The sequence below is a fragment of the Molothrus ater genome, chromosome Z, assembly GCF_012460135.2.
Source record: "Molothrus ater isolate BHLD 08-10-18 breed brown headed cowbird chromosome Z, BPBGC_Mater_1.1, whole genome shotgun sequence".
Lineage (NCBI taxonomy): Eukaryota > Metazoa > Chordata > Aves > Passeriformes > Icteridae > Molothrus > Molothrus ater.
The window spans coordinates 62853900-62878367 of record NC_050511.2 but is presented as its reverse complement, the minus strand read 5'-3'; the positions used below and the strand labels follow the sequence as shown (position 1 = coordinate 62878367).

Here is a 24468-nt window from a genome sequence, read left to right as displayed (position 1 = left end):
GCCTTCCCTATAGATGTTTTATTACTTGTGACTTACACTGGAGTGTGATACTAATTGTTAGTGCCTCTCATGTTTTCATGAGAGCCCACTAATCCAGTGTGGCTCCATGTTTGGGCCATCAGATGAGAATGTTCTTGGAAACTTCCTCTAATTAAGTCCCACTAGCTCCAGTGGGTGTTAAGAGCCGTTCTACATAAACATGTGAGTCTCACTGGCTGTTCTGCATTCTAATGAATATTTTCATTTGAGCTCTCTCTTCTGTCCTGAAGAAAAACAAAGATGTCTAAAGGACTTAATTTGCCTGGACAGATGCCTCTGCTATGGAAACTGTCTGTAGAATGTCCCCATAGCCTCAGCTCACCAAGCATTGATTTAGGTGAGGCCTCTGTCAGGGCACGGACAGTCCAGCACAATGTTTTCTTAGCTCACGAGGCAATGAGTAACTTAGATACACTTGGCACCCTCTACCAGAGTGGCACAGCTCTCACATGACAGATCAGTGTGGTTAAAAACAGGAAGGTCAGCTTCCATTTTTAAACCATGGGGTGCAGTACAAACACTAGGATATATGAACTTGTCATATCTAGCAGTGATCAGTGCAGTTAAATGATGCAACTGGCATAATGTCAGGAGCTGGTAATTAATCTGAAACACATTCAACCATGGTTAACAGTCTTTACATTGACTGACAATAAACCAACACATATAAAGAGAGCCACGATACAAAATGCATACATTTTTTGTTATATGCATTTTTGTGTTGACAAAAGAAAACCTAGGTGCTGGATTGTTTGCTGTTTGAATAATGAGAAACCAGAGACAGAGCACAAACCATATCTCCTCTTTGTGGTTTTGTTCTTGTGCTTCCTGCCAGTTGGGAAGACAGCAGTTTCTTGAGCAAACTCTTTGTACAAACAACCAAGGGTTGATCACTGGCAATCTTGTACAACCTCTGTGCACCATATTAGTTTGATTGACCTGCTGACAGTAATGATTTAATTACTCTGACAGGCACAGAATCCAGGTTGCAAATTATGGGTGTGTATGAACAAGTTATTTTTTAATGATGAATGTAAAGCCAACAAGTAGAGAAACAGTCATCAATTGTACATGCCGATAAGGCTTCTGCTGATGGAGGACCATCTCTGTTCCCTACTGTACAGAAAGAATACAAAAAGATAAAGTAATGATGTTAGCTCCTTAAAATACTGAAATTTGACTTATATATATATACACAGTATTTAACTATTATCATTAAAAAAATGGAATTTTGTATTATTTTTTCTTATCTGCGTAATTTGCCAGTGAAATTTTGACTTTAAAAATTTACCCCAAAAAAGTAGCATATTAGTACAAAAAATACAATAATAAAATCTATTCTAGTTTAATCTCATCAAAGTCAATCTTTTTGGTTGAAAATATCTGCTGTGTGTAGTATTTTTAAAAACTAAATTATAAGAGAAGAAAAAGAAGTGAAAATTAGCAGGACTAAATCTGCTAATAAGAGACTAAGCTGCAAATTAGTTTAGGCAGAAATATCTATTAGGTTCATCATAAAGCCTAACTGAGTAACATGTTAAAATAAGGAAAAAAATTGCCACAAAAGATCTGATATTTTCTTGCTGCTGAATTACATAACTTGTACAGATTCAAAACTGTATTTCAAGGGATTTAGGTGTACAAAACCAGAATAATGATGAATGACATGGTGAATTGTAATAGTGTCCTGTCATGTGTGTGGGGACTTCCCCAAACCTCCAGAGTCTGATTTGAATACTGTTTGAAGAAAATGGTTGGGGTGCTCTCTAGTCACTGGCCTTAACATGGTCTACTCTTGATGGGGGTTTAGCTTCTGGCTTTACTGAGAAACAAACACCTCATGCTTATGCCATTTGGTAAGGAGAAACATGATTAGTCATTTAAACATCTGATGGCCAATTTTTTTCATGGATGAGGCTGCTGAAGTGCCTCACATGAGCATGTGCTTCAATGTTCACCTGGGCTAGGATCTCCACTAGTCATCTGGACAACCTCTACAGCAGTCTGCTGGCTCCGGTCAACAGTGACTCTTTTTAGTCCTGGAGAAGCTTGATACATTTTATGCTCATTTTATGCTCACAGAACCTCAGAAAAAAAATTACATTATTGCATTCTTCAGTTAATTCCTAGAAAAACACCATGAAATGATAATAGAAGATACAGAAATAGAAATAAAAGAAGAAACAAAAAAATTGCAAAATTTTCTTACTCACCAGTACAACCAGGCTGGAAACTTGCTGGGTAAGGAATGCTGACTACAGCTTGTATATAGAACCTAGCTTGTACAAATGTAGTGTCCTGTCAGAATATCTCAAGGTATTGATTTGCACAATTTACTAGAGTATGTTCTTTAGAGTGCATAAGATTGGCATCAGGTCCCACACAACCCCAGTAATGACCACCCCACTTCCTATTCTTTTATGAGATATACACACTATTTCTCTCTTAGTCTATGGACCACCCCTGAAAAATGCACATAAAGTGTCCACCAAATATCTGTTGAATTAAATTAATTCATGATTTTGGGGTCCATCTGTTGTGGTGGTTCCTCAGGACAAGAGAGGTGGTGTGTTGGATGGACTTACTGAGCAGCAATGCCACCTCAGGTTGGGTCACTGCTGCGCTGCAACTGCTTCTTGTAAGGCTTCTTCTCCATTGTTTTGGGAAGTTTCTCTTATCATAAGTCCTGAAACATGCAACTCTACTCATGGCTTACAATAATTTAAAGCTCTATCCATTACATTCTCCACCCCTGTTCCTTTTAGACCAGGTTGTCTGGTTTAACCCTGCAACAAACCCCTCCCCTTATTTTCAGCTTGGCTGAAATGAGGGGTTCCTTCCAGAGTCCACCAGTAGTAGCACAGTTCACATCCTAGTCTTCCGTGGGCTGCAGGTGATCTCTGCTCCATCATAGTGTCATTGACACCACAGTCCCTTCAATTCTTCCCAGGAGCTCCATCCTGTCCAGTCTCCCAGCACGGAAAGCAGCAGCACCACACTGGCACAGGCAGCACCGGTGCTTCACCATGGTCATAATCAAGGAGTTCCCAGGCAGAACACAGGTAGGTGATGAGCACTACAGCAGCAGCAAAAGCAAAAAGTGGCCACTGACAATCTCTAGATTCTAATATTTAGTCAGGAAATACAGCCCTGTGGCGAGCACAGGAGCCTGCTCTTTTCCAGCTGAATACCACTAGCTGAATGTAAGTTCCATCTAGTACATTGCAATCAAATCTGCCATTGTCTCCAATCCCTCAAGCCCCACATGGGGAATCAAAAAGGATTGTGGTTGACTGACCTTGGCTGGATGCCATGCACCCACCAAGCTGTTCTATTGTTCCCCTCCCCAGCTAGACAGGGTAGAGAAAATAAGAAAATGAGGCATAGGCTGAGATAAGGCAATTTACTGAAGCAAAGTGAAAGTTTGTGCACGCACAAGAAAGAAGAAAAAGAAAAAAGGTTCATTATCTACTTCCCATCAGCAAGCAATGTTCAGCCGCTTCCCAGGAAGCAGGGCTTCAGCATATGCAACAGTTGCTCCAGAAGGCAAATATTGTAAACAATGAATGCCTGCCTTCCTTCCCCTTTCCTTTTCTCTTATGTCTGAGATGATATCATTTGGTATGGAACATCCCTTTGGTTAAGTTTTGATCAGGTGGCTTAATTGCGTGTCCTCCAAGGATCTTGCTCACTCCGGCCTCTTGATGGGAGAGAATGTTGGAGAGGGAGTGCTGTGCCAGCCCTGCTCAGCAGCACCAAAACACTGCTGTGTTATCAACCACCTTCCAACCAATGCAGGGAACAGAACTGTGAGGGCTGATATGAGACAAGGAACTCCAGCTCAGTCCAACCCAACACAAATGATTTGCCCTTAGAGAAATATTATTGACTGTCAATTATTACCTCTTTTAACATGTGGGAGAATCTGCTTCATGGTCTTGCTGGACACAAAGGTGGGACTGGGAGGTCTGTGGTGGTTCTTGGATCTTCTTTTTTTCCTTTTTAAAAAGGGACCTTATATCCCTCTTTCAGTGAGTGGGATCTTCACCAGGCTATGCCCTGCCTAGACATTCAGACCTGACAAATGGTGGCTTAGACATCTCATCTGCCAGTTTCCTCAGGATCTGTGGATGCATGTCATGGGGTACCATGGATATGTGCACCTTCAGCTTCCTTAGATGGCCTTGAACTTGATTTTCAACAGCTCTTCATTCTCCCAGCCCCTGCCCTTTCCTTCTGCATCTCAGATGATGTGGCTGGTGTACTTGACAGGGAAGATTGAGGCAGAACTTTGTTGAATGCCTCAGTCTTCTTCATATCCCAGCTAATCAGGGATTTCCCAGGAAATCTCCAATTTCCTTCTTGAGTGACTCCACTATTTCCCCTACTCTTTCTTTTACCACCATCGTACTTGTAGAAATTTTTCTTGTTGGTCTTGATGTCCCTGCCAAGGTTTAATTCTATCATGGCTGTAGATTTTCCAATCCGTATTTTCCCCAGGCTATCTATCCCTGTTTCTATCCTCTGTAGGTTTCCTTTTTGTGTTTGAGTTTTTCCAGGAGCTTCTTGCTCATATATACACGCCTTCTGGAATTTTTGGAAGGATACATCACTCCTTAAGTCCAGGGCAGTGAGCTTGTTTCCCGTCATCCTCACTGCTGCAAGGATCTTGAACTGCACCATTTCGTGGTCACTTAGCCCAGGCTGCTCTTGAGCTTCACCTTCCTTGTCAGCCCCTTCTTGTTGTTGAGAACAAAGTTCAGCACGGCACCTCTGCTTGTTCTCACTTGGAGAAGGCAGTTGTCATCACTGTATGGTGGGAGACTCCTGGATTGCCCTGCTGTGCTGTCCCTACAACAGATGTCAGGGTGATTGGAGTCCCCCATGAGGACCAGGACTTGACATTCATCTGTCAATAGGAGCAATAGGCCTCATCCTCTTGGTCTTGCTGGTCAGGCAGTCTGTAGCAGACCCACATTACGTCATCTGTCCCTGCCCTCCCTTTAGTCCTGAGCCATGAGCTCTCAGTTGGCCCCTCATCCGTCCCCAAACAGAGCTCCATATACTCCATCAGGTCATTGACATGAAGAGAGACACCCCCTCCTCATCTCCACTGCCTGTCCCTCCTACACAGCCTGTGCCCATCCATTCCAACACTGGAATGAATCATAGGAGTCATCCCACTACATCTCTGTGATTCCAGTAAGATCACAGTCCTGCTGACATGTGCATATCTCTAATCCCTCTTGTTTATTCTCCATGTTGTGTGCATTTGCACAGGGGCATTTAGATATGACTCCAATGAAGCTGACTTACTAACTGCAGTGGTTGGAATTCTTTTGAACTGTCTCAGCTCTCCTGCTGACCTGCGATCCCTCTCTAGACTGTGAGCATCTGTTGCTGGTCCTGACATGAGACTGGTAGGAATGGGATGGATTGAGGTTCCCCTCTTCTGGCAACTTCAGTTTAAAGCAACACCACTGTTCTCCACTCCACTGCTTTGTTTCTTTGTCTTAAATTGATAACTTCTGCTTGAATGAAGGCAATGAAAAATATTCTTTACAATTAGAACAAGAAAAAAACTTTAAAGAGGAAATAAGTCTTCAGCAGAACTTCATTATTAAGATGAAAAAAACCCAAAAAGGATAAGACATAATATGTTGCGTTAAAGAGTCTGGAAGAAACATTATACTTGACAAAAAACCTCATTGCCTCCACAATTTTTTATTGATTCACTTCACAAAGCACAAAATTCAATGTGAGCATTTTAACGTCAGTTTCTTCATTAAAGGTATCAGAGCTCATTGGAAAGGTTTAGTGAGGCCTGGGGATGCTCCAGTGCCAGGTCTCCACCTTTGGCTAGGCAGAGGCACAGCAGGCTGAATCTAAAGTGCATTGCTTCTGCCCGTTTAACTACTTCATACAGCCCAATCTGTGCTGCTCCACAGGAGAAAATAATAACGGCCAGCTGAAATTTTGAACTCATTGATGTTGGTAAACAACACTCCTTAAGGAAACACTGTAAAATGTTGAATCCTGTCAGAAGACAAGAATGTTCTGTGCATTCACAGTACAGATATCCTCTTGTAACTTTTCTGAAACACTTTCCTCTGTTAAGTCCTAGATGACTCTGGTTCCTGTGAACATCTTGACTAACTGATTTCTGTAGCTTGTCCAGCTGAAGCGAAGAAAATTCTGTGGTTCAGTGTAGAGGTCACAGCATCCACGAGCACCCTGGGGACTGTGGAGACTTCCAGGAACACTTATGCTGACTGCCAGGGAGATGCCCCTTTCCTGCACGTGCGTTTGCGACATCACCAAGAGATTCAGATTCTCCTTTGAGAATGAGAAGTAGCACATCATCATCATATCATTAGGCAAGTAAAACAGCAGGCGTTACATTCCTTTTCAACCCCAAGAAGTGTGTTACATGTACTGGAGTGCCATCTACTGGCTCCTTTCCTCTGTAATAATTAGACAAGAGCGCCAGCCTTGTGTGTGTTGCTTCATCCAGGACTATAATGTAAGTTGCATCCCAAAGAGGATTCCTCACTTCTCCTTCTGCGTCCAGGACCCAGACCCTCAGAGACTTTCACCCAGCTCCTAGACCTTCAAAGTCTTCATGCTGGTATTCAGGCCAACCCTATACATACCTCAGCATCCTAGTTCTTCCTGCTCCTTACCATTTCTGCTGCCTTTGAAGGTATCTCGGGAGAGAAGCTCATGTGCCTCCACTGAAACATTCAAACACTGTACATGCAAGTAACAGCAAAACTGTTAATCACAGAATCACAGAAGTGTGGAATATTTCAGATCAGAAGATAGCCATAAGTATCATTGAGTGCGTCTCCCTGCTCCTCTCAGGACTAACCATACAACTAGAGCATTATCCATAATGTATCTCCTTGACCTCTGATAGACTTGGTGCTGTGACCTCTTCCTAGGAGAGATGTTTCAGTGACTGGCAATGCTTTCAGTGAAGAATCTTTCCCAAAACACCAATCTGAACTTCCTCTTAAGCAGCTTCATTCCTCTAAAGTAGCTCTGATTCCCAGAGAGAGGAAGTCAGCAGTCACCCCCCATCGCTACACTTCAATGGGGTCTCCCCAAGCATTCATTTCTCCAAGATTCACAAGACAAATGACCTCAATGCTCCTCTTAAATCTTGCCCTTGAGTTCTTTCACCCTCAGCTTGGTCACCCTCCAGAACTGACACAGGATTCAAGGTGAGGCCACCCCAGTGCAGTGTAGAGTGGGACAATCACATCCCTTGACCAGCCAGTGATTCTGTGCTTGATGCGCTCCTGGGAATGGTTGGCTCTTTTGGCTGCCATGGGACACTTCTGACTCATGTTCAACTTGCCACCAATCCAAATCCCTAAGTCTCTTTTGTTGGGTGGCTTCCCTGCCTCTTATCCCCCAGTTTGTACATAGCCCCAGGATTTTTCCATCCTCGATGCAGAATCCAGCACTTTCTCTTTTTTTCATTTTCATATGTTCATGATTGTTCAGTTCTCTAGTCCATCCAGATCTCTCTCTAAACCTCTCTACCCTCAAAGGAGTTCACAGTTACTCCCAGTTTAGTATGGAAGGCAAAATTATTAAGTGAATTTACATTTGATTCCTGTGTCCAGATAATTTATAAAAGACATTAAAGAGCACTGGCCCTAAATGCCAACCTGTTCTAATCCCAATTAATAAAATCCTTTGAACCCAACCCATCAGACAATTGGTCACCCAAAGTATCATTAAGTCCAACTTGCTGGCAGTTTATCAGTAATGATACTGAGAGATACAAAGAGAGACACTACTAAAATCTTTGCTAAAATTAAAAACCACACACTTTTTTTGGCTTCCCTTAGTCAACTACTAGCATGACTTTGTCATAAAAGGAAATTAATGTAGTTCAGCAGCACATTCTCTTTGTTAACTTGTGCTGGCTGTGACCAATGATTTTGTTGCCTCTCAAGTGTTTTTCAGTAGCTCAAAGAGTAACAACCTTCTCCATAATTTCAGCAGGCACTATGAGACTGACAGACCTGTAATTATCAGCCTTCCTTCTTTCCCTTCTTGAAAACTCAGGCAACATTTGCTAGTTTCCAGTCCACTGGGACATCTCCAGACTCCCAAGATGTTGAAAATAATGGAGAGAAGTCAAGGGATACTATCAGCCAGCTCTCTCAGTACCCTGGAATGAGCCCCCTTGGAGTGGTTTACGTGAATCCAGGTGAGGAAGCAAGTCTGGAACAAGTTTGGAGTTGACAGAGAGTGTATCTTGCCCCCAGTCATGGTCTTCTAGCACTGGACTCTGAGGGCACCAGGGCCCACTACTGGTGTTGAAGACAAGAGCTGAAAAAGGCTTTAGTTTTTGCTTTGTCCATATCCCTATTTATGACCAGCCTTGTCAAGCAATGGACCAGTGTTACTTCTGATCCTCCTTTAGCTTTTCAAATACTTGTAAAGCCCTTTTTGTTGTGCTTCACAGTGCTAAGCAGCCTGAACTCCAATCAAACTTTGCATGCAGGAGAAACACAGCTTCTCTTACAACAGGGAACAGCCTTGCTGTAGCTGCCCTGTGTTGTTTGTCCCCATTTTCAATGTCAGCGCACCTTCATTTTCTGCCTAAGTTCTGGAAGCACATCCCTGCTTAGCCAAGCTGGTATTCTGCCCTGCTAGCTTGACTTCTGACACTTTGAAATTGCCTGCTCCTATGAAATTGTCACTCATTAGAGTTGACAGAAAAGCAACCAGCATGGACCCAAGTAAATTCAAAAGCAGATCCTCAGAGGACCTTCCTAAGTAGCTCCTTCTGCACCCTGAAGTTTGCTCTCCCTGTATCCTCTTTATTTTATTTCCCCTTCATTCTTACACAAAGGGTCTCCACAGTGTCACCTCCAGATGCAAGAGCCATTCATTCCAGCCCATCCAGTACATAAAACACAACCCCTTCATCTTACCTGTTCTGCCTATGCCTCCTGAAGGAGGCTGTAACCCTCCAGCAAGGAACCCCAGTTACAGGATTCATCTGACCATGTTTTGCTTTTGCTAATGATGTGTTTTTTCTAGGACTGGCCGAAAACCTAGTCCTACATTCTCCTGCATTTTCCTTATATATTTACAGACTTAATATGATAGTAAGGATGGGAGTAATAGCCATAGTTTTGAAGGGAGGATATAGCCATATAAATAAATTTATATGATTGATCATTAGAAGAAAACTGGACTTTATTTAAAAAGAGGGGACAGGTGAAAGGCAAGGTCAGTATATTTGAAAATATTTATTTATTCGTGTCCACCTGTCTCTGTAGTTATGTTTGTCTTCTCTGTTGGTATATGCTGCTCCTGTAGTGATGAGTTCACAAAATTATTTGCAGGTGTTTACGTTTTACAGCCACATTTATGTTTTTGATTCATGTGCCTTTTGAATACATGGAGATAGAATTAAGCTTCTACTTTTTCCTCCTGGATGGAAGAAGAGATGGAATAAAGCATATAGATCTCCTTGCTTTCTTCTGTAGTTATTCTTTGCTTTGTTGAGTGGTACAATTTGTGCACATTAGCATCCATTTACTGTCAGAAACACCAGCCAAAAAGTGAGGTTTGCATGTCATACCAGAAGTTGACTGTTTCCAGAGCCTTTTTCTCCTGCAGTTAGCTGCTCGCTGGGTGTTGCTTTGAAGTTATTCTCATACAATGAAACAAAAGAGTGCATTGTTTATATCACTGACAGATTGACCAAGAATGGTATTTTATCTCTACCATCCAAACAGTTGATTAATTTAGATGTAACAAGTCATAGGAAGAACAGATATAACTGACACCATGCAAGATTAATGCAGTTTAATTTCATGCTCTCTCTTTTGCTTATTTTTAGCAAAACATCTGTTGAGTGGTCCACTGCTTTCCTAAGTAATGAGACTGTTATTTTCCTTTGATGCTGGTTTTGCTGTGTGGGGAGCTCCTGCATTAAGGTGCAGCTGGTTGGCACGCGTTGCCATCTGTTGATAGCTGAAACTGCAGAACCACAGGAGAGGTCATAGAAAGACAGAATCACAGAATAAGCTGAGTTGGAAGAACCCCATCCAGATAATTTAGTCCAACTCCTGGCCCTGCACAAGACATCCTAAGAATCATGCTGTGGGCCTGATAGCATTGCCCAAACACTCCTTGAACTCTGTCAGGTTTGGTGCTGTGACTACTTCCCTCGGGAGCCTGTTCCAGTGCTCAACAGCATTCTGGGGGAAAAATTTTTCCTGATATCCAACGTAAATGTCCCCTGACACAGCTTTGTGCTGTTTTCTTGAGTCCTCTCACTGGTCGCAAGAGTGCGGAGATCAGTGCCTGCCTCTTCACTTCTTCTTGTGAGGCTGTTGAAGACCACTATGAGATCTCCCCTCATCCTCCTCTTCCCCAGACTGAAGAGACAAAGCACCTCAGCTACTCCTCATATAGCTTCCCCTCCTTCACCATCCTCCTTGCCCTCCTTTGGATGCTCTCTAATAGCTCAATGTCTGCTTTATACTGTGGCACCCAAAACTGCCCCCAGCACTGGAGGTGAGGCTGCCCCAGTGCAGAGCAGAGCAGAGCAGAGCAGAGCAGAGCAGGACAATGCCCTCCCTTGTCTGGCTGGAGATGCTGTCCCTGATGCACCCCAGGACACGCTTGGCCCTCCTGGCTGCCAGGGCACTGCCCTTGTTAAACTTCATGTGGTTGTTAACTGCTCAGCTCTCTTGCTTGTCAAGGTCTTTCTGCCCTTGAAGGAGTTGACAGTCCTTCCCATTAAGTATCATCTGCAAGTATTCCTTTGAGTTCTGCGTCCAGGTTGTTAATGAAGACCTTGCAGGGCACGGGGCCGAGGATGGAGCCCTGCTGGTCCTCACTGGTGTCCCCACCTGTTGTGGTTTGCACTTGCCTGTTTGGTTTCCCCCTCTGGTTCAAGTTTATGGTCTAGTCCAGTGTTCGGGTATTTGTCAGTCATTGTACCCCTCCTCTGTTCCCCTAGTTACCTGTTATGTCCCCTCCCCTGGCCGCCTGCCCGTCACCCGGCACCTCTGCCCCTTTTTCCAGAAGTTTCTGGCTGGGGTGTTGGGTGATTGGTTCAGGGGCCAAGGCCCCACCCGCAACCTTCTCCCGTTGGCTGTTTATGTTTGTCAGTCTTCAATGTATCTTTTGTACCCCTCTTCTGATTTGTTGTTCCTGACTCCACCCTTTCCCTATAAAACCTGAGGCATTTCCCTGCCTCAGGGCTCAGACTTCGGCTCCCCGACCCATCACTACCCCTTCCAATAAAACCTTCCTTCCCACGAAGATCTGAGTCGCCCTTTCTTCCACACCCGCAGCCTCGGAGTTTTCCCACCTGCGACCAACTGCCCTCAAGCCTAACATCGCTTGGGCACAGGGCCTGGACTTCGAGTCTGGGCAGTGCCCTATTGGCTGGAGACAGGCTGGACTCCTCTTCTAGCCTGGGCATTTCACTCATTTCCTGGCCGCTGCTCCACCCACCAATATCTGGTGTTACCCTGCTGCTCCAGTGCCTGTCCACTGGAGTTTTTTGCCAGTAATTCAAATTTCTATCTGACTCTCTGTTGTATGTATGTATGTATGTATGTATGTGTGTATGGCCAAAAAGTGATGGAAATAATAAAATAATTTTTCCACTTCTGCATAAATGAGGAGCATTAAGTCAATTAATATAATTTGGCAGACATGAACATGTGTGTGTGTAAAATTGCAATTAATGAGTGAGTATTGCATCACATAATGAAGACAAGTGTGAGCTAACAGAACTGTAGAAATTTTTCCCAGAATTTGGCTGAGAGGCCAGGACTGTGCAACATGGCACGTTACCCACAGAAAATGGATACTGAAACCTCTGAGATATTAAGAAACTTTAGGAAGTAAAGAAAGTTCTTTCCATGGCTCACACTCAGCTGTCTCACCTCCTCTTGGGATAATTAGAAGGCTGAGCCAGGGCTTGGAGGACCAGGAACACCATAGATTTAAAATGTTGGTTGAAGCCTTTTGTCACAGTGATGGAAATCTTTGTGCTCAGGAATATGAGGTGGCATTTTTCCCAAGGATCTTGTGTTGCTAAATGATGATGCAACGGTGTTTTGTTAAGACAAGGAGACAAGGGTATTCTGAAAAAAGTCTTGCAAAGTTACCTTTGTTTTCCAGTAAATTCCAGAGATTATGTGAAGAGAACTCAGCAGCATGTCATAATGGTGTCATTTTCTGTAAGATTTTAGAATATTAGCTGATGATCTGAATTTTGTCCAAATCATAGTAACTTTAAGACAGGTTTTAGTGCCTATTTCATTTAATGATGAGGTTTTTTTTCCTCAAAGGATCTTTTACATTACAAGTAATTCTTTAAAGAGTACTTAACTTTATAGCTTTGGTTTTTAGGAGAATGTGATTTTATGGTTTTAAGCATGTATTTCAAGGCTCAGTCTGTGTATCCAGGGTTTGAGCATGGCAGTATTTTTCCAATCATGGAAATAAATCTGGAGTTGCTCCACCAGGTCCAGCCAAAACTAAGTAGTAAATGCAATTATTTGAGCAGTGTGCCAATTTGTCAGCACAGCAGGTGCTAGGACCAGTCACACAGGCAATCTCTGCTGCCATTGTGTACTGCTGGATATTAATAAAGAAAGGTCAATTAATGACCATTCATTCAACCATTAATTTCGGCTAGAAGAAAGACAAGAATATGATACTTAGTAGAATTATTTAATTCTAAGTAATATTATCATTAGAGGAAATATATATTTGCTTATCTTCACATGAAATTCCTGAACATTTCCAGCTAAAAATTTTCAGAAGTGGTGCAAAGAACAGAATATATGGATCTGCAGAAACTCTTCTAAATATATTCTTTTCTAATTAAAAAAATAATTAGAGAATTTTAGTGAATATTTAGGATTTTAAAGTGGGTTTTAAAGGATTTTAAAGTGAGTTTTGAGGCTATAATAAGACAATCTAATTCATTGACCAAGACCAATTTGGACAAATTCCTCTAAATCATACCACCCAAATAAATTTATTCACATAAATTGATTAGAATTTTTTTTATGACTTCTTTGTGAGGCTTTTGATGTTTTTTCTTTCAACCCAGTTCTTTTGTCTACCATGAGACTCTAATGAAGATTACATCCTGCTATACTTTTGGTTTAAATTCCAGTTTTTTAGAAAAACTTGAAATATAATATTTGAGAAATGTCAGAGAAATTACTAGTGGGTTTAGAAACAGTAATTGTAAAAGTGTGCTGGCATTCCCTGTAGTTTTTTGACTTGGTTATTAGATTTCCTTTCCAAAGGGGCTCAGAGATCTCTATACAAATAAAGACCTTTCTACAAGTAGATTTAAGCTGTAACTCCTTTCTCAGTCAATACCAGAGAGGCATCAGAGCAATGTTACTTGTGTTTCTGTTTATGACATTCCCTAGTCAATGTTCAGCAGCTGAACTCGTTGACTTGGGAATTAGTATTTGAAAAGAACTCAAGTCTGCCTTTGGAAGTTTCTGGCATGAAATGAATCAATCTGATTTGTCATCTGATGGTGGCTTTCACCCTTACCAGGGTCTCCTCAGTGCCAGTGTCACCTCCCTGCTCTGCTAGCACTGCTGCAGGCTGGTGCCCCTAGGGGAAATTTTGACCCCCATCCCACCTCAGCTGCTTCCTGCTGCAGTCTCCTGCTGCTCCCAGACTGATTGGCAAAATCGTCCACTCAGCTGTGAAAAGATGTGGGATAATGAGGGTAGTAGGCATAGACTTACCAGTTAATGCTGTTCAGACTCATCGGAGTCATTTGAATGTGGAGTCAGGGAAAGATTGACATTAAGTAGGACATTAGGATGAAAAAGGTGTTTCTGCCAGCAAGGTGATAGTGCCATACCTTCAGACTGTTTTTGTATCTACTTCCAGAACTGCCTGATTTTATCATGTCCTTTGACAGGCAGAATATACATTTTGCATGCCTCTAGACAAAATGGCATTATAAAATCCCATCCTGAAAAGAGTAACTTTTAGCAAAGTCTGACAGGAAAAAAATGATTGCCTTATGTTTTGCATTAAGTTTAGAAACAGAGGAAAACTTCACCTTGAAATATGTAAAAAACAACATTCAGTGCACTTCATGGTTGTAGAAAGGGTTTTCAGCTGCTCTGTATAAGTGTGAAGAGGGAAATTACAGAGGTTCTTTGTGCATAAGTTGTGCCATTGTAACTTAAAAGCTGCTTACAAGCAAAATTGATGCTTGCAGATTTACTGAGGCATTAATGTTTATACAAAACATGGTTAAGTCATCATTCTTTGGTGTCATTGCTCTTTTCCCTAGCTGGATGTATGTGTTTGGCAGATGGCTATCACTTCAGCAGTGTGCAGAAGAGTATGCAGACCAGTACTTTCCACTTCTTCTTCATTATGGGTCTTCAGCTGAGGTAGGGATAATTGTGTATTGCCATCCTCAGCTTTTGCCTACTATGCATGCTTCAGCATGCATACTATACATTCAGAATGTATAGTAACTGTTTTCTGACAAAGAGATGGACATTTGAACAAAGGGAATAAAATGTGACATGTTTGCCAACATGGACACTTTCACAGTGTTCGACAAATTCCACCAGGACTAAGACGAGTTCTCTAAACTTGTCTGCAATGAGACTATTTTAATATATTTTTATTTATCAATAGCATTCTGTATGTTCTGATTTCATTGCTATTGTATAGAGCTAAATTAAAGTAGTTTGGGTTTTTTGTTTGTTTGGGTTTTAGTTTGTCTATTTGGTTTGGTTAGGAGTTTTTTTTTGAGTTCTCTGTTTTTTGTCTTTCAAGCCTCGTATGCTGTAAAGAGAACCCAGTGTAAATGAAAACTGTTCTCAATCTCTGATTAGTATTTTAACCCCCAGGGTAAAGGGAAATCTAGCACATATCTCCTTGCTATGTTAGCTCCAGTGATAAGTCTCTCTTCAAAGTTTTGCAGCCTCTTCCTGTCTCCTGTCTCTTGACCCTGGCTGCCCTTTCTTTCCCACATCATGTCAAAATTTGACTACTTCTTGTGCTAATACAATTGTTTGTGGACTGTGCTGTGGATGGGATCACTGCACTAAGCTGACTTAAGAAACTGACTATTTGCTTTGATTAGTGATCCAGTCTGCGCTGCAGCCCCACAGTGACATACTGATGAAGGCAGCAAGAAGGAACTTAAAGAAACATTTAACTGTACAAATACAAATATAAACTACAAATGAGACTAGATACACTAACAAGCTATGCTGTGAAAAAAGGATTTAATAAAATCTAGTTGCTAACTGACTCAGGAGACCTTAAGAAACAAAACTAAATGTTCACAATTCATGTACATTATAGCAAATATTCACCCACAGACAACATCAGACTCCATATTTAACTCTTTTATTTATGTATCTTTTTAAATATTGCCTTTGCATCTCTGATTTTTGTGTTTTGCAGTTGTTTTGGGTAAGATTGATAAGTCAGCCTTCAATATTTTTCCCTTTCCTTTTCATATATCCAGTAAAATATTTTCCAATGTGGCTAATAGATGTAAGTGAATTTTCTTGTTTAAATTCTGAAGAAAACTTATAGGACCAGTGCTCTGGTCTCATTTTGACTGCAACTGCAAAATACCTTGTTAGAATTTTTTGACTGCTTCTTTTTGCAAGTACTTGCAAATCCATGCTCATCAGTCTTCCCAAGATATTCCTCTTTCTGTTATTAAAGAAGTACAGAAGTCTACCAACTGAATTTTAAGAACATGATTATTACTTTCTGAATACTTGCAACATAGTATAACTAGGGATATTCAGAGATTATTTTAATGTTTTCCTAAATTTCTTGGTTTTTATTACAAGTCTTTCCCAAGTAAATAAAACCACAGCATCTAGGATATTATGAAATGACTAATATAAGAATGCAGCAAAAGAGAAAGATACTAGTTCAGAAAAAATTTTATATAAGACAGGGACTCTTACAACTGTGAAGGCAGGCTTAATCTCTCGGGGAATATTTCAAACATACAATGTTAATACTCTAAGAGAAATAGCAATATGTTTCAAAACAAAACAAAAAATCCATGCAGCTCCATGCTAAAAGAAAATGAAAAGGTAAGGTAGTCAGCCTCACTGGATTAATTTCCAGATAAACTTCCTTCAGACACCTGAATGACAGCTCCAAAGAAAAAAATGGCTTTCACAGTCCTGTATGTAAGAGGATCCAGACACCACTCAGGAGCATCTGAGAAGGTAGGCTGTTCTGCAGATGGTCACACTCTTTTTCAGCTGGGTCACACTGAAAGAATTTCAGTTAAAGAGTTATGATGGAATTATGTAGTTAATTACAAATACTTAATGCAAGAATTGTATTTAGTGTTGTTTTTATTTGTAACATATTCTTTCAGATTTTTATTTCCAAACCTGACTTGTCTTGTAAAGTACATTTTGGGTTTCTTCCACTGTTAATTTAGATCAAAGGCCAGTCTGCATAAAACTGGTAATCTCAGTGTGTAATATCTGGATATAAAGGCAGAAACAAGAGTCCTACAGAACTGCAAGGAGGTGCAAATGCAAACCAGCAGATAAGTCAGAATATACCTCATTTTGCAAAGATTTTTTAAATCAGTGTCAGGGTATTCTATTAAAGCTATGCAATTTAAGCATGTCTTTGGTAAAATCTGAGTTTTGTGACAGAAGAATATTCTATGTAATTTTCTCCATGTGCAGAACTGTAGATCTGAATACAGCATGAGAGCATACTCATGTGGACACTGTGCAACCTCCTTTCTCAGTAAGGCACTTATGCACTTAAACCTATGTTTGTCATAGGTAAGTAGATTGCAGAAGAGCTTTTTCAGCAATAAGAATAAAGAAAATAAATAACTTCTTTCACTCTTTTAATCCTAGTATGCCAAACCTAAATAGTAAACTAAACACTCATGAAAGATTTATCACTTACGAAATTAGTATCTTCTTATATTTCAGTGAGTGAAACTTCACCAGCGCCACCCATTCAATGACAGGCAGGATGATATTGTGGGATGCTTCATCTTGAACCACCCAGCCTTCAGATGCTCTCCTGTATATCCAGCACCTGCAGCAGCCCTGTGAAACACCACAATGACTAAACAGGACAAGTCCACAGAGGGAAACGGTAATTGCAAATATCATTATGCAACTTAAACACATATTTATTTTCTACATGTAGCTCAATAGTGTGAAAACTCTGTTTTCTTCTACTTCTCTTTAATATAAAATCTTGTTAGTCACAATTCATTATCTTTTGTTCAGAAATGTGTTTTACTTGGAAGTTGACTAGTTGTAGCATGATAGTGTTTTTTTCCACTGATTAGTAAATCAAAAGATTGTGACTACAGCCCTGTTATTTGTCTTATACTTACATGTAGTTTGTAGGAAATACTAAGAAAACAGTGTTACTTTGTGGCTTCTGTAAGGTGCATAAAAATTGCCTCTTTTTCTTACCGCTTTCTATATTTAGTATGAAACGTCAAACATTCTACAGAGTAAGATTAACAGTATTTCTATATTAATACTACACTATTCTGGATCTAAGAAATGTTTTTTTGTAGGATAATAATGCCTAATGGCTTGTTCTGGCGATGTGCAAGTCTAATATGAGAAGTGTTCTCAGTTCTCATTAGCAGTGCTACTCTTTCTAAAGCAAGGATCTCTATTGTATGCATGATGTTTCTTGTGTTCAGCGTGGGAGAAAATAAGAGACTTACTCTTTAGGTCTTGATAAGTACCAGAGCTGTTATTACTTAACAGGGCTTCCTAGATTTTTAATCCATAACTGTAACACTCAATATTAATAAAATATATTCTGCTTCAATAGAAAAAATCATAAGGGACTGCTGAGCATTTTTACAGAATATAAAAAGCAGTTCAGTTTAAAATTTCATCTTATTTGCTTTCCTTTTATTGTCTGAGATCCTCTTATTTTTCTCCACCTCATTTTTTTTTCTACAACACCCTTTATTGATCAATTTAATTTTCCAGCAGTATATGCTAATGGAACTCATTTTAACACAAGAGAATCACAGAATTTAATTCAGCATAGGCAAAATACTTAATGGCTACAAAAGAATTTTTATCTCCATAAGAAACCTTATGAGCATGACCATAGAACATACACATTTTTATTATAAATTTATTATGAACAAATTTTATGACTAACAAGGTTCTAAGTTTGCCATTAACATCTGCATTTTACTTGAAAATACCTGACTGAATTGACTTGTATTGATTCAGTGATTGTATTATTCATTTGAATTATAGAGGATATCATTCCCATGGCAAGCCAATACTGTACACTTTTTATCTGGAGAAGTTGAAGTTTTTTATTGCTGAATCATGATCACTCCTTGACACTTCTTGTTTTTCCATGGAAATTTATCTTGTACATATAATTTACAGTAAAACCTAGCAATGACAGTTATGTGTGTCTTTGGAGATGAGATCATGTGAGTAAGCTTAGGACTGCATTACGATTTCAGAACATATGAAAAGCTGAACCTCCATTAAAAGTAACCATGAGACACTTCCAGAATGTAGTTCTCCATCCACTCCTAACTTAAAAAGTCCAGGGGCTGGAGCTATATAGCACAGAGTTCAGGAGCTAATCTAGTTGCAGTTTCTTTACAGGAGGTTTTATGTCATCACTGCTGACAGTCCCGAGGAATATTCTTGCAACAGTGTCAAATAATGCATTTTTTCTTTATGATATCTTTATCTCTAGTGAAACCATTCTTGGTATGGTGATTCTCCATGTTTCACAGCATGTCTGCTGTAAAATCTAAGATAGTAGGATATGTATTATTATTATGATTGAACTCATGAACTCATATTCATGAACTCATTATGATGAGCTCATGAATGTGAATTCATTGTTCCTCGCATCTCATACAGGAAAAGACAACCTAGGTCAAAAATCTTCATAGTGGATTTTCAAAAGGGAGCAGTTGGAAGGTGCCTATTACCCTCTAAATATAGTAAAAAGAATATGTGGTGAGCTGGTCAGCTCTAGTTATCAACCTTAAAATACCTTTCTTCTCATGAATAATAAAAAATACGATTGACTTCATACCTACTAAAAACCCTTCATTTTTAACTTGAATATAAACTCTTTTCTCCATATACATATGTGTTCTTCCCATTTTAACAGCATTGGAAGTGAATGACAATGAGCTAAATAAATCCCATTTCAGAACTGGAAAAGGCCAGATTGGTACAGTTTACTGCAGTCTCAGTCTTTTTTCCTCAGGGTGCACTGAACACTTAATATTCTGATCCTAATTCTTGCAGTAAAGCCTGCAACGAAAACGGAAAATTGCTCACCCACTGCCTCATTGTGTGATGAAGACCAAGTGCAAATGCTGTGTCTTGTTTTATTACAGTAACCAATGTGCCCTGCAAGCTGGTCAGCTGGTCAGCTCGCTAGCCTTGGATAAGCACCCCAAGGTTAGACCTTTGTAGGGCACAGATAGGAGAACACAGAGATGAAGTGAGTTACAGAGGCCTGGAAACTTTTGCACATATCCCTGAAGGGGGTGAAATACTGAGGGGCTTCTCATTGATCCGTCTTTATAACAATAAAATCAGATTTTAGAATCCTTGCACTGAAATAATGCAATAAACAACTCGTTTATCGCTGAGGGGAGGATTAGCCTAGAAGAAGTCCTGACCCTCAAACTGAGAGACAGCTATCAAACCTTGCCATGTGTAAGTACAGCCCAGCAGAAAGCTGGGAAGAAAGAGAGCGCAATCAGATGATGTATACTGTACTAGCTACAGTGTCAACATGACCTATGTGAGCTCAGTCTCTGACCTTTCAGTAGAAAATCAGTAATTTTTTCTTACAAATGGAGAAGAAATGAGCTATTTATGGATGTGAATTGAATGGATTTCATTTGCTCCCTGTGGTCTCCAGCTGTAGTCTTCAAATACTAATTTAAAACATTTCAAATATCAGGTGGGCAAATTTTCTTTCCTGCAGTGGGAAAGCTCATTGCCCCAGAGACAATTTCTGGAAACGATTCAGGTACACAGGCCTGCAGGGCACAACATTGTACATTAAGGTCAGTAAGTCTTCCAAGACCCTGGTGTTCTTATGACATTGAAGCATAAATATTCTACCTACTTTGGTATTTATGATATTGCCAATTTTGATGGAAAAAACAAGCAATATATTAGCCAGTTTGTGTGTAACTGAATAGTGATTATTATTTTACTTTATAAATCCATAGGTATTGCTGGTCAGGATGCACTTCTTGAGTTGTGTTTTGTGATCGTTATGTTTGTTCATTGGAAGTAAAATTTGTGACACTTACTGAGAAAAAACAGAGGAAAAATAAAGCATAGTCTGAAATACCAAGTGTTATGGTTGCTCTATAAATGTAATTTTTATTTGAGATTTCTGTGTTTCAAGCTTTCTTCTTTTGTGCCCAAGGTGAGCCAAGGTGCTCTTCCCAAAATCTGGAAAGACACTAAGAGGTTGAGGTCTCTAGTGTTAAAGTCACAAATCTTACATGGTGAAGCCTTCACTAATTCACTTTTCCAACAGACTTTCTGTGATAGCGATATAGTATATCTGGTGTATTTCACAGGTGTTACTTCCAGTGATATTTATTGTTACTTCCAGTGATATTTATTGTGAGATACTCTCATATAAACATGATTAGAAAGAATAATATAGAAATATATGTAAATAGATAGAACTGAGTGTTACATAACACTACCCTTTTTTGACTAGTACTTGCCAGGCATTTATTGTCTAATACAATCTTGCATTTCTGACATTTCCTCTTGTTGAACACTTAGTTTATTATCTACCTAGGCTGATGTCTTTCCAGCACTTACAGGACATGGTCCAGTTCAGAGACAAACACAGTAGTTGCTTACAGGTCTCTGTTGGCCGATGATCCATTTCATTGTCTTGACACTTAATTAAGTAGAAATTTGTTTTCATAATATATACAAAAAAAGTCAGACAGCATTTTTGATATACATGTTACTTTGCATTCCACTGAATTTTTTGTAGCACCAAAATGCAGAATTGCTTAGCAGCAGTCAGCTTTACACAGTAGTAGTGGGAGCACAGGTATTACTAGAGTGTGGCCATGTTTTATGAGTTAGTTTCAAGAATTATTATCCCTCTCACAGTGAAAAGTCCATAAAATTATGTCAGTGTAGAATAAGTTTAAAAAAATTCAAAGCATGAAATCTGGGTAATAGCTTCTGATAGAAGGTATAAAAACAACTTGGGAAATCAAGGTAAGGGTAAAACTATTCTTATGATCTGCTAAACAGACACCTGATAGAACAAAAACTAGAGTGTTATGCATTTTTTCCTGCCCTTAGTTTCCTCAGCAGCCAACATGTCAATGTTTAGAGCCCTCTCCCTGAGCTGTCTGATATTCTGCCTGTGTCTGTTACTTGCAGGTTGGTCTGAGTCCATATTCAGGACACCTTCTTTAAGTCTTGTAGTCTTACTTATGGCTATAGTCTAAATAAGACTTGGGGTAAAATGATAGCTTACTTAGATTACACTATCACTGCCCTTAATCTAGAAAGATGAGAAAGTTTCCCTTAAACTACTTGGAAAAAAAATAAAAATGTGATTGGATTTCCTGGACTAAAAGGAGTTATGGACTATATCTTCAAATATACTTAAAGATACATATGCAAGTATACAGTCATTAGGACAAGACGATGTATCCTGGAAGCTGTAGCAGTTGAGCTTTTGCTCTGAGTCAGACTAACTCAAGTTAGCTGAGTCAAAGGCTCCTATTAGCCCTATGAATATTAACACTGTGAAGATAAGGGGTTCTATCAACCCTTTTCTGGAAAAATTGGTAATTGTAGACAGTGCTTTTGTGACACTTGTTTTTACAGGAGGATTAACTGAACTTTTGATAAGTGGGATCACATGATCTGTTTAAAAATTCTCAAGATTAGTTTACAAATTTCTCATATAGTGAGGATTTTTTTTTCCTGCAACGAATAGTACAATTTTACAAACCAAAGTATAAAAAAAATGCATTCTGGCTCCCCGTAGGATGAAAATACAGTGCCTGAGGAATGAACTCTACTGTTTGTCTATGTTGTGGTTTACAGCAGAACATTTAAATTAAGTACTAAACTGCATTTAGATATAGTGTCATCAAAACCCTTATCTGTGTTTGAACATTGTAGAAATGCTTCTCTGGTAATTCATTGAAACAGGCTTTTACACAAGCACCAGTTGTGTACAATTGCTGCATTGTGAGCTGCCTAGCCTGTTCCTTTCCTCTTTGAAAAGTATAATGGAGTTTATAACCTGAAATAGTATAGTATAATAATAATAATAATAATAATAATAATAATAATAATAATAATAATAATAATAATAATAATAATAATAATAATAATAATAATAATAATTTTCTTATTACTCAAGTACCCAACTAACTATCAACACTGGTCTTTCAATAGTAAGTACAAAACAATCGGACACAAAAGTTCTTAATGCAGCTTGTCTGAAGTACAAATTGTCAGGGGTAGCTGCAATGTGGGAGTAGTGTGGGGTGGCTGTGTAACTTACATGAACCCATACATATATGTGGTTCAGCACAGTTCTTCCATTCTTTCTCCTCGGTGATTTTTTTCTCTTCTAAACAGCACCAACTGCTATCAGTGCTGTCACAATAACTTTTAGTTCTACCTTGAGCTTCAGCAAAATGTTCTCTGCATGTACCTCTGACCTGGAAGAGATGTCTTTTTTTATAGACATACCAGAATGAGAAGGGCACACCTCAAACAGTCTTCATGTTAACACACTTTTTCTCCATATGAAGTTCAGTTTGGAGATACAATTTTAAATCTTTGCAGACATAAATTTTGAAGGTGCACTAGTGCTTGCTGGACATGTCTATAATACCCATTTCTAGCTGATAGCCCCATGTAATCACCGGTCATGCGTTCTAGGTTTGTTTTATGGCAATATTTATTTCTGTTTGATTTTTGGCTTTTTCCTTATTTTTTAAAAAATTATTCTTTATTACTCAGGTGCCTGATAATTCAGATGAAAAAAACCTATTAGCATACAGAACTTAATATTCAGATACACTCACCCACAGCAGTGTTTTCAATGCTTTTTCCAAGCAGTCTGAAATCTGTAAATTACCTTAGAATTTTATCTCAAATTTTCAGTGTAGTGAATTTGCTATCCTTATGCTACTAGAATTAAACAGATTCCAGCAGATATCTTCTACCTTGTTTAAGTCTCTGTGTCTCACAATCCCTTGTCACTGTCATTGTTATGTCAATATGACATCTACTCAAGCTTGGTAGACTTCACTGCTGATGCACGTTTCAGTATATATGATAAACTTCCATTTGTTTGCTTGTTGTATGGGCTCATCAGGGTGCACTGAGGCCAATATCTAACCAAAAAATTGCTTTCCTGGGAATTTCTGTTCGGCCATAGGAGATCAGCCACAACATTAGTTTTGATAATAGGCAGTGCCCTACCGCTGCATGCAAAGTATCTCTTTAGAGGTGTTTATCTTCATCTTTGCAAGCTTTCAATAGCAGCACAATGGTCTTTATCAACAGAGATCCTGTTACTGTCAGCAGCAGAAGGCATGTGTCCAGGCAGGACAAAGGAGCACTTACTGTCATATTCCAATGATGATATCGAATGACAATATTTTTGCATAATCTTAAAAATTATGGTGCAGATGCTGTCAGACTGGTAGAAAGTGCTAATTATAATTAGATATTTTGTGCAGGGAAGTTAGACTCATTTTTAATATGCCAGTTAAAATCTGGTTAATACAATTTTGCCTGTTACGGCACATAGTGAAAGAAGACCCTGGACTCCTTGTTTGCAGCCTGACATACTTTTCATTTTACTCCTTTTCTTTGATACTAGGCAAAGTCAAGAAGTTAGCCACAGCAGTCCCTAAATAAATCAATTTGTGTATAAATTTTCAATTAATTGGTAGTGGTTTAGTAAAATTTATAAGAGAAACTGGGCAACCAGGGAATGCGTGAAGAAAGAATATAAAGAAAAATTCAGAAATGTTAGAGATGATTGAAAAAGGAAGATACTGCAGTTTCTTACCTAAAAAATGCTACTATAAGGATCAGCACCTATCACCTGTCCACAGGGGAAACTGGACAATACATACATGGAACATTCAGATTATATAGGAGTGGAACAACTACTGGCTACTTCTACTGTTTCATGGTAATCTCTGTTAGTCTTCTCATTAATTTCCTACTACCACCTATTTCTATAAATACCAATAAAGTGTCTAAAGTGTTTAGCCACACATACAAGCTCAAAAATACCTCAGAAGGGCTCATTAGAACTTGGCTTCTCAGATATTTCTTCTGAAGAATCTTTCCTAGG

At 39.4% G+C, this 24468-nt stretch overlaps 1 protein-coding gene across 1 annotated transcript in view; it reads left to right on the top strand.

Moving 5' to 3' along the window:
• Positions 1 to 17171: 17171 nt before the first annotated feature.
• TMC1 (transmembrane channel like 1) overlaps positions 17172 to 24468 on the top strand; it is a 55349-nt gene continuing 48052 nt past the window's right edge. The window contains exon 1 of the mRNA XM_036403593.1: positions 17172 to 17205. Within this exon, the coding sequence (XP_036259486.1) occupies positions 17172 to 17205 (34 nt within the window). The remainder of the gene's footprint in view (positions 17206 to 24468) is intronic.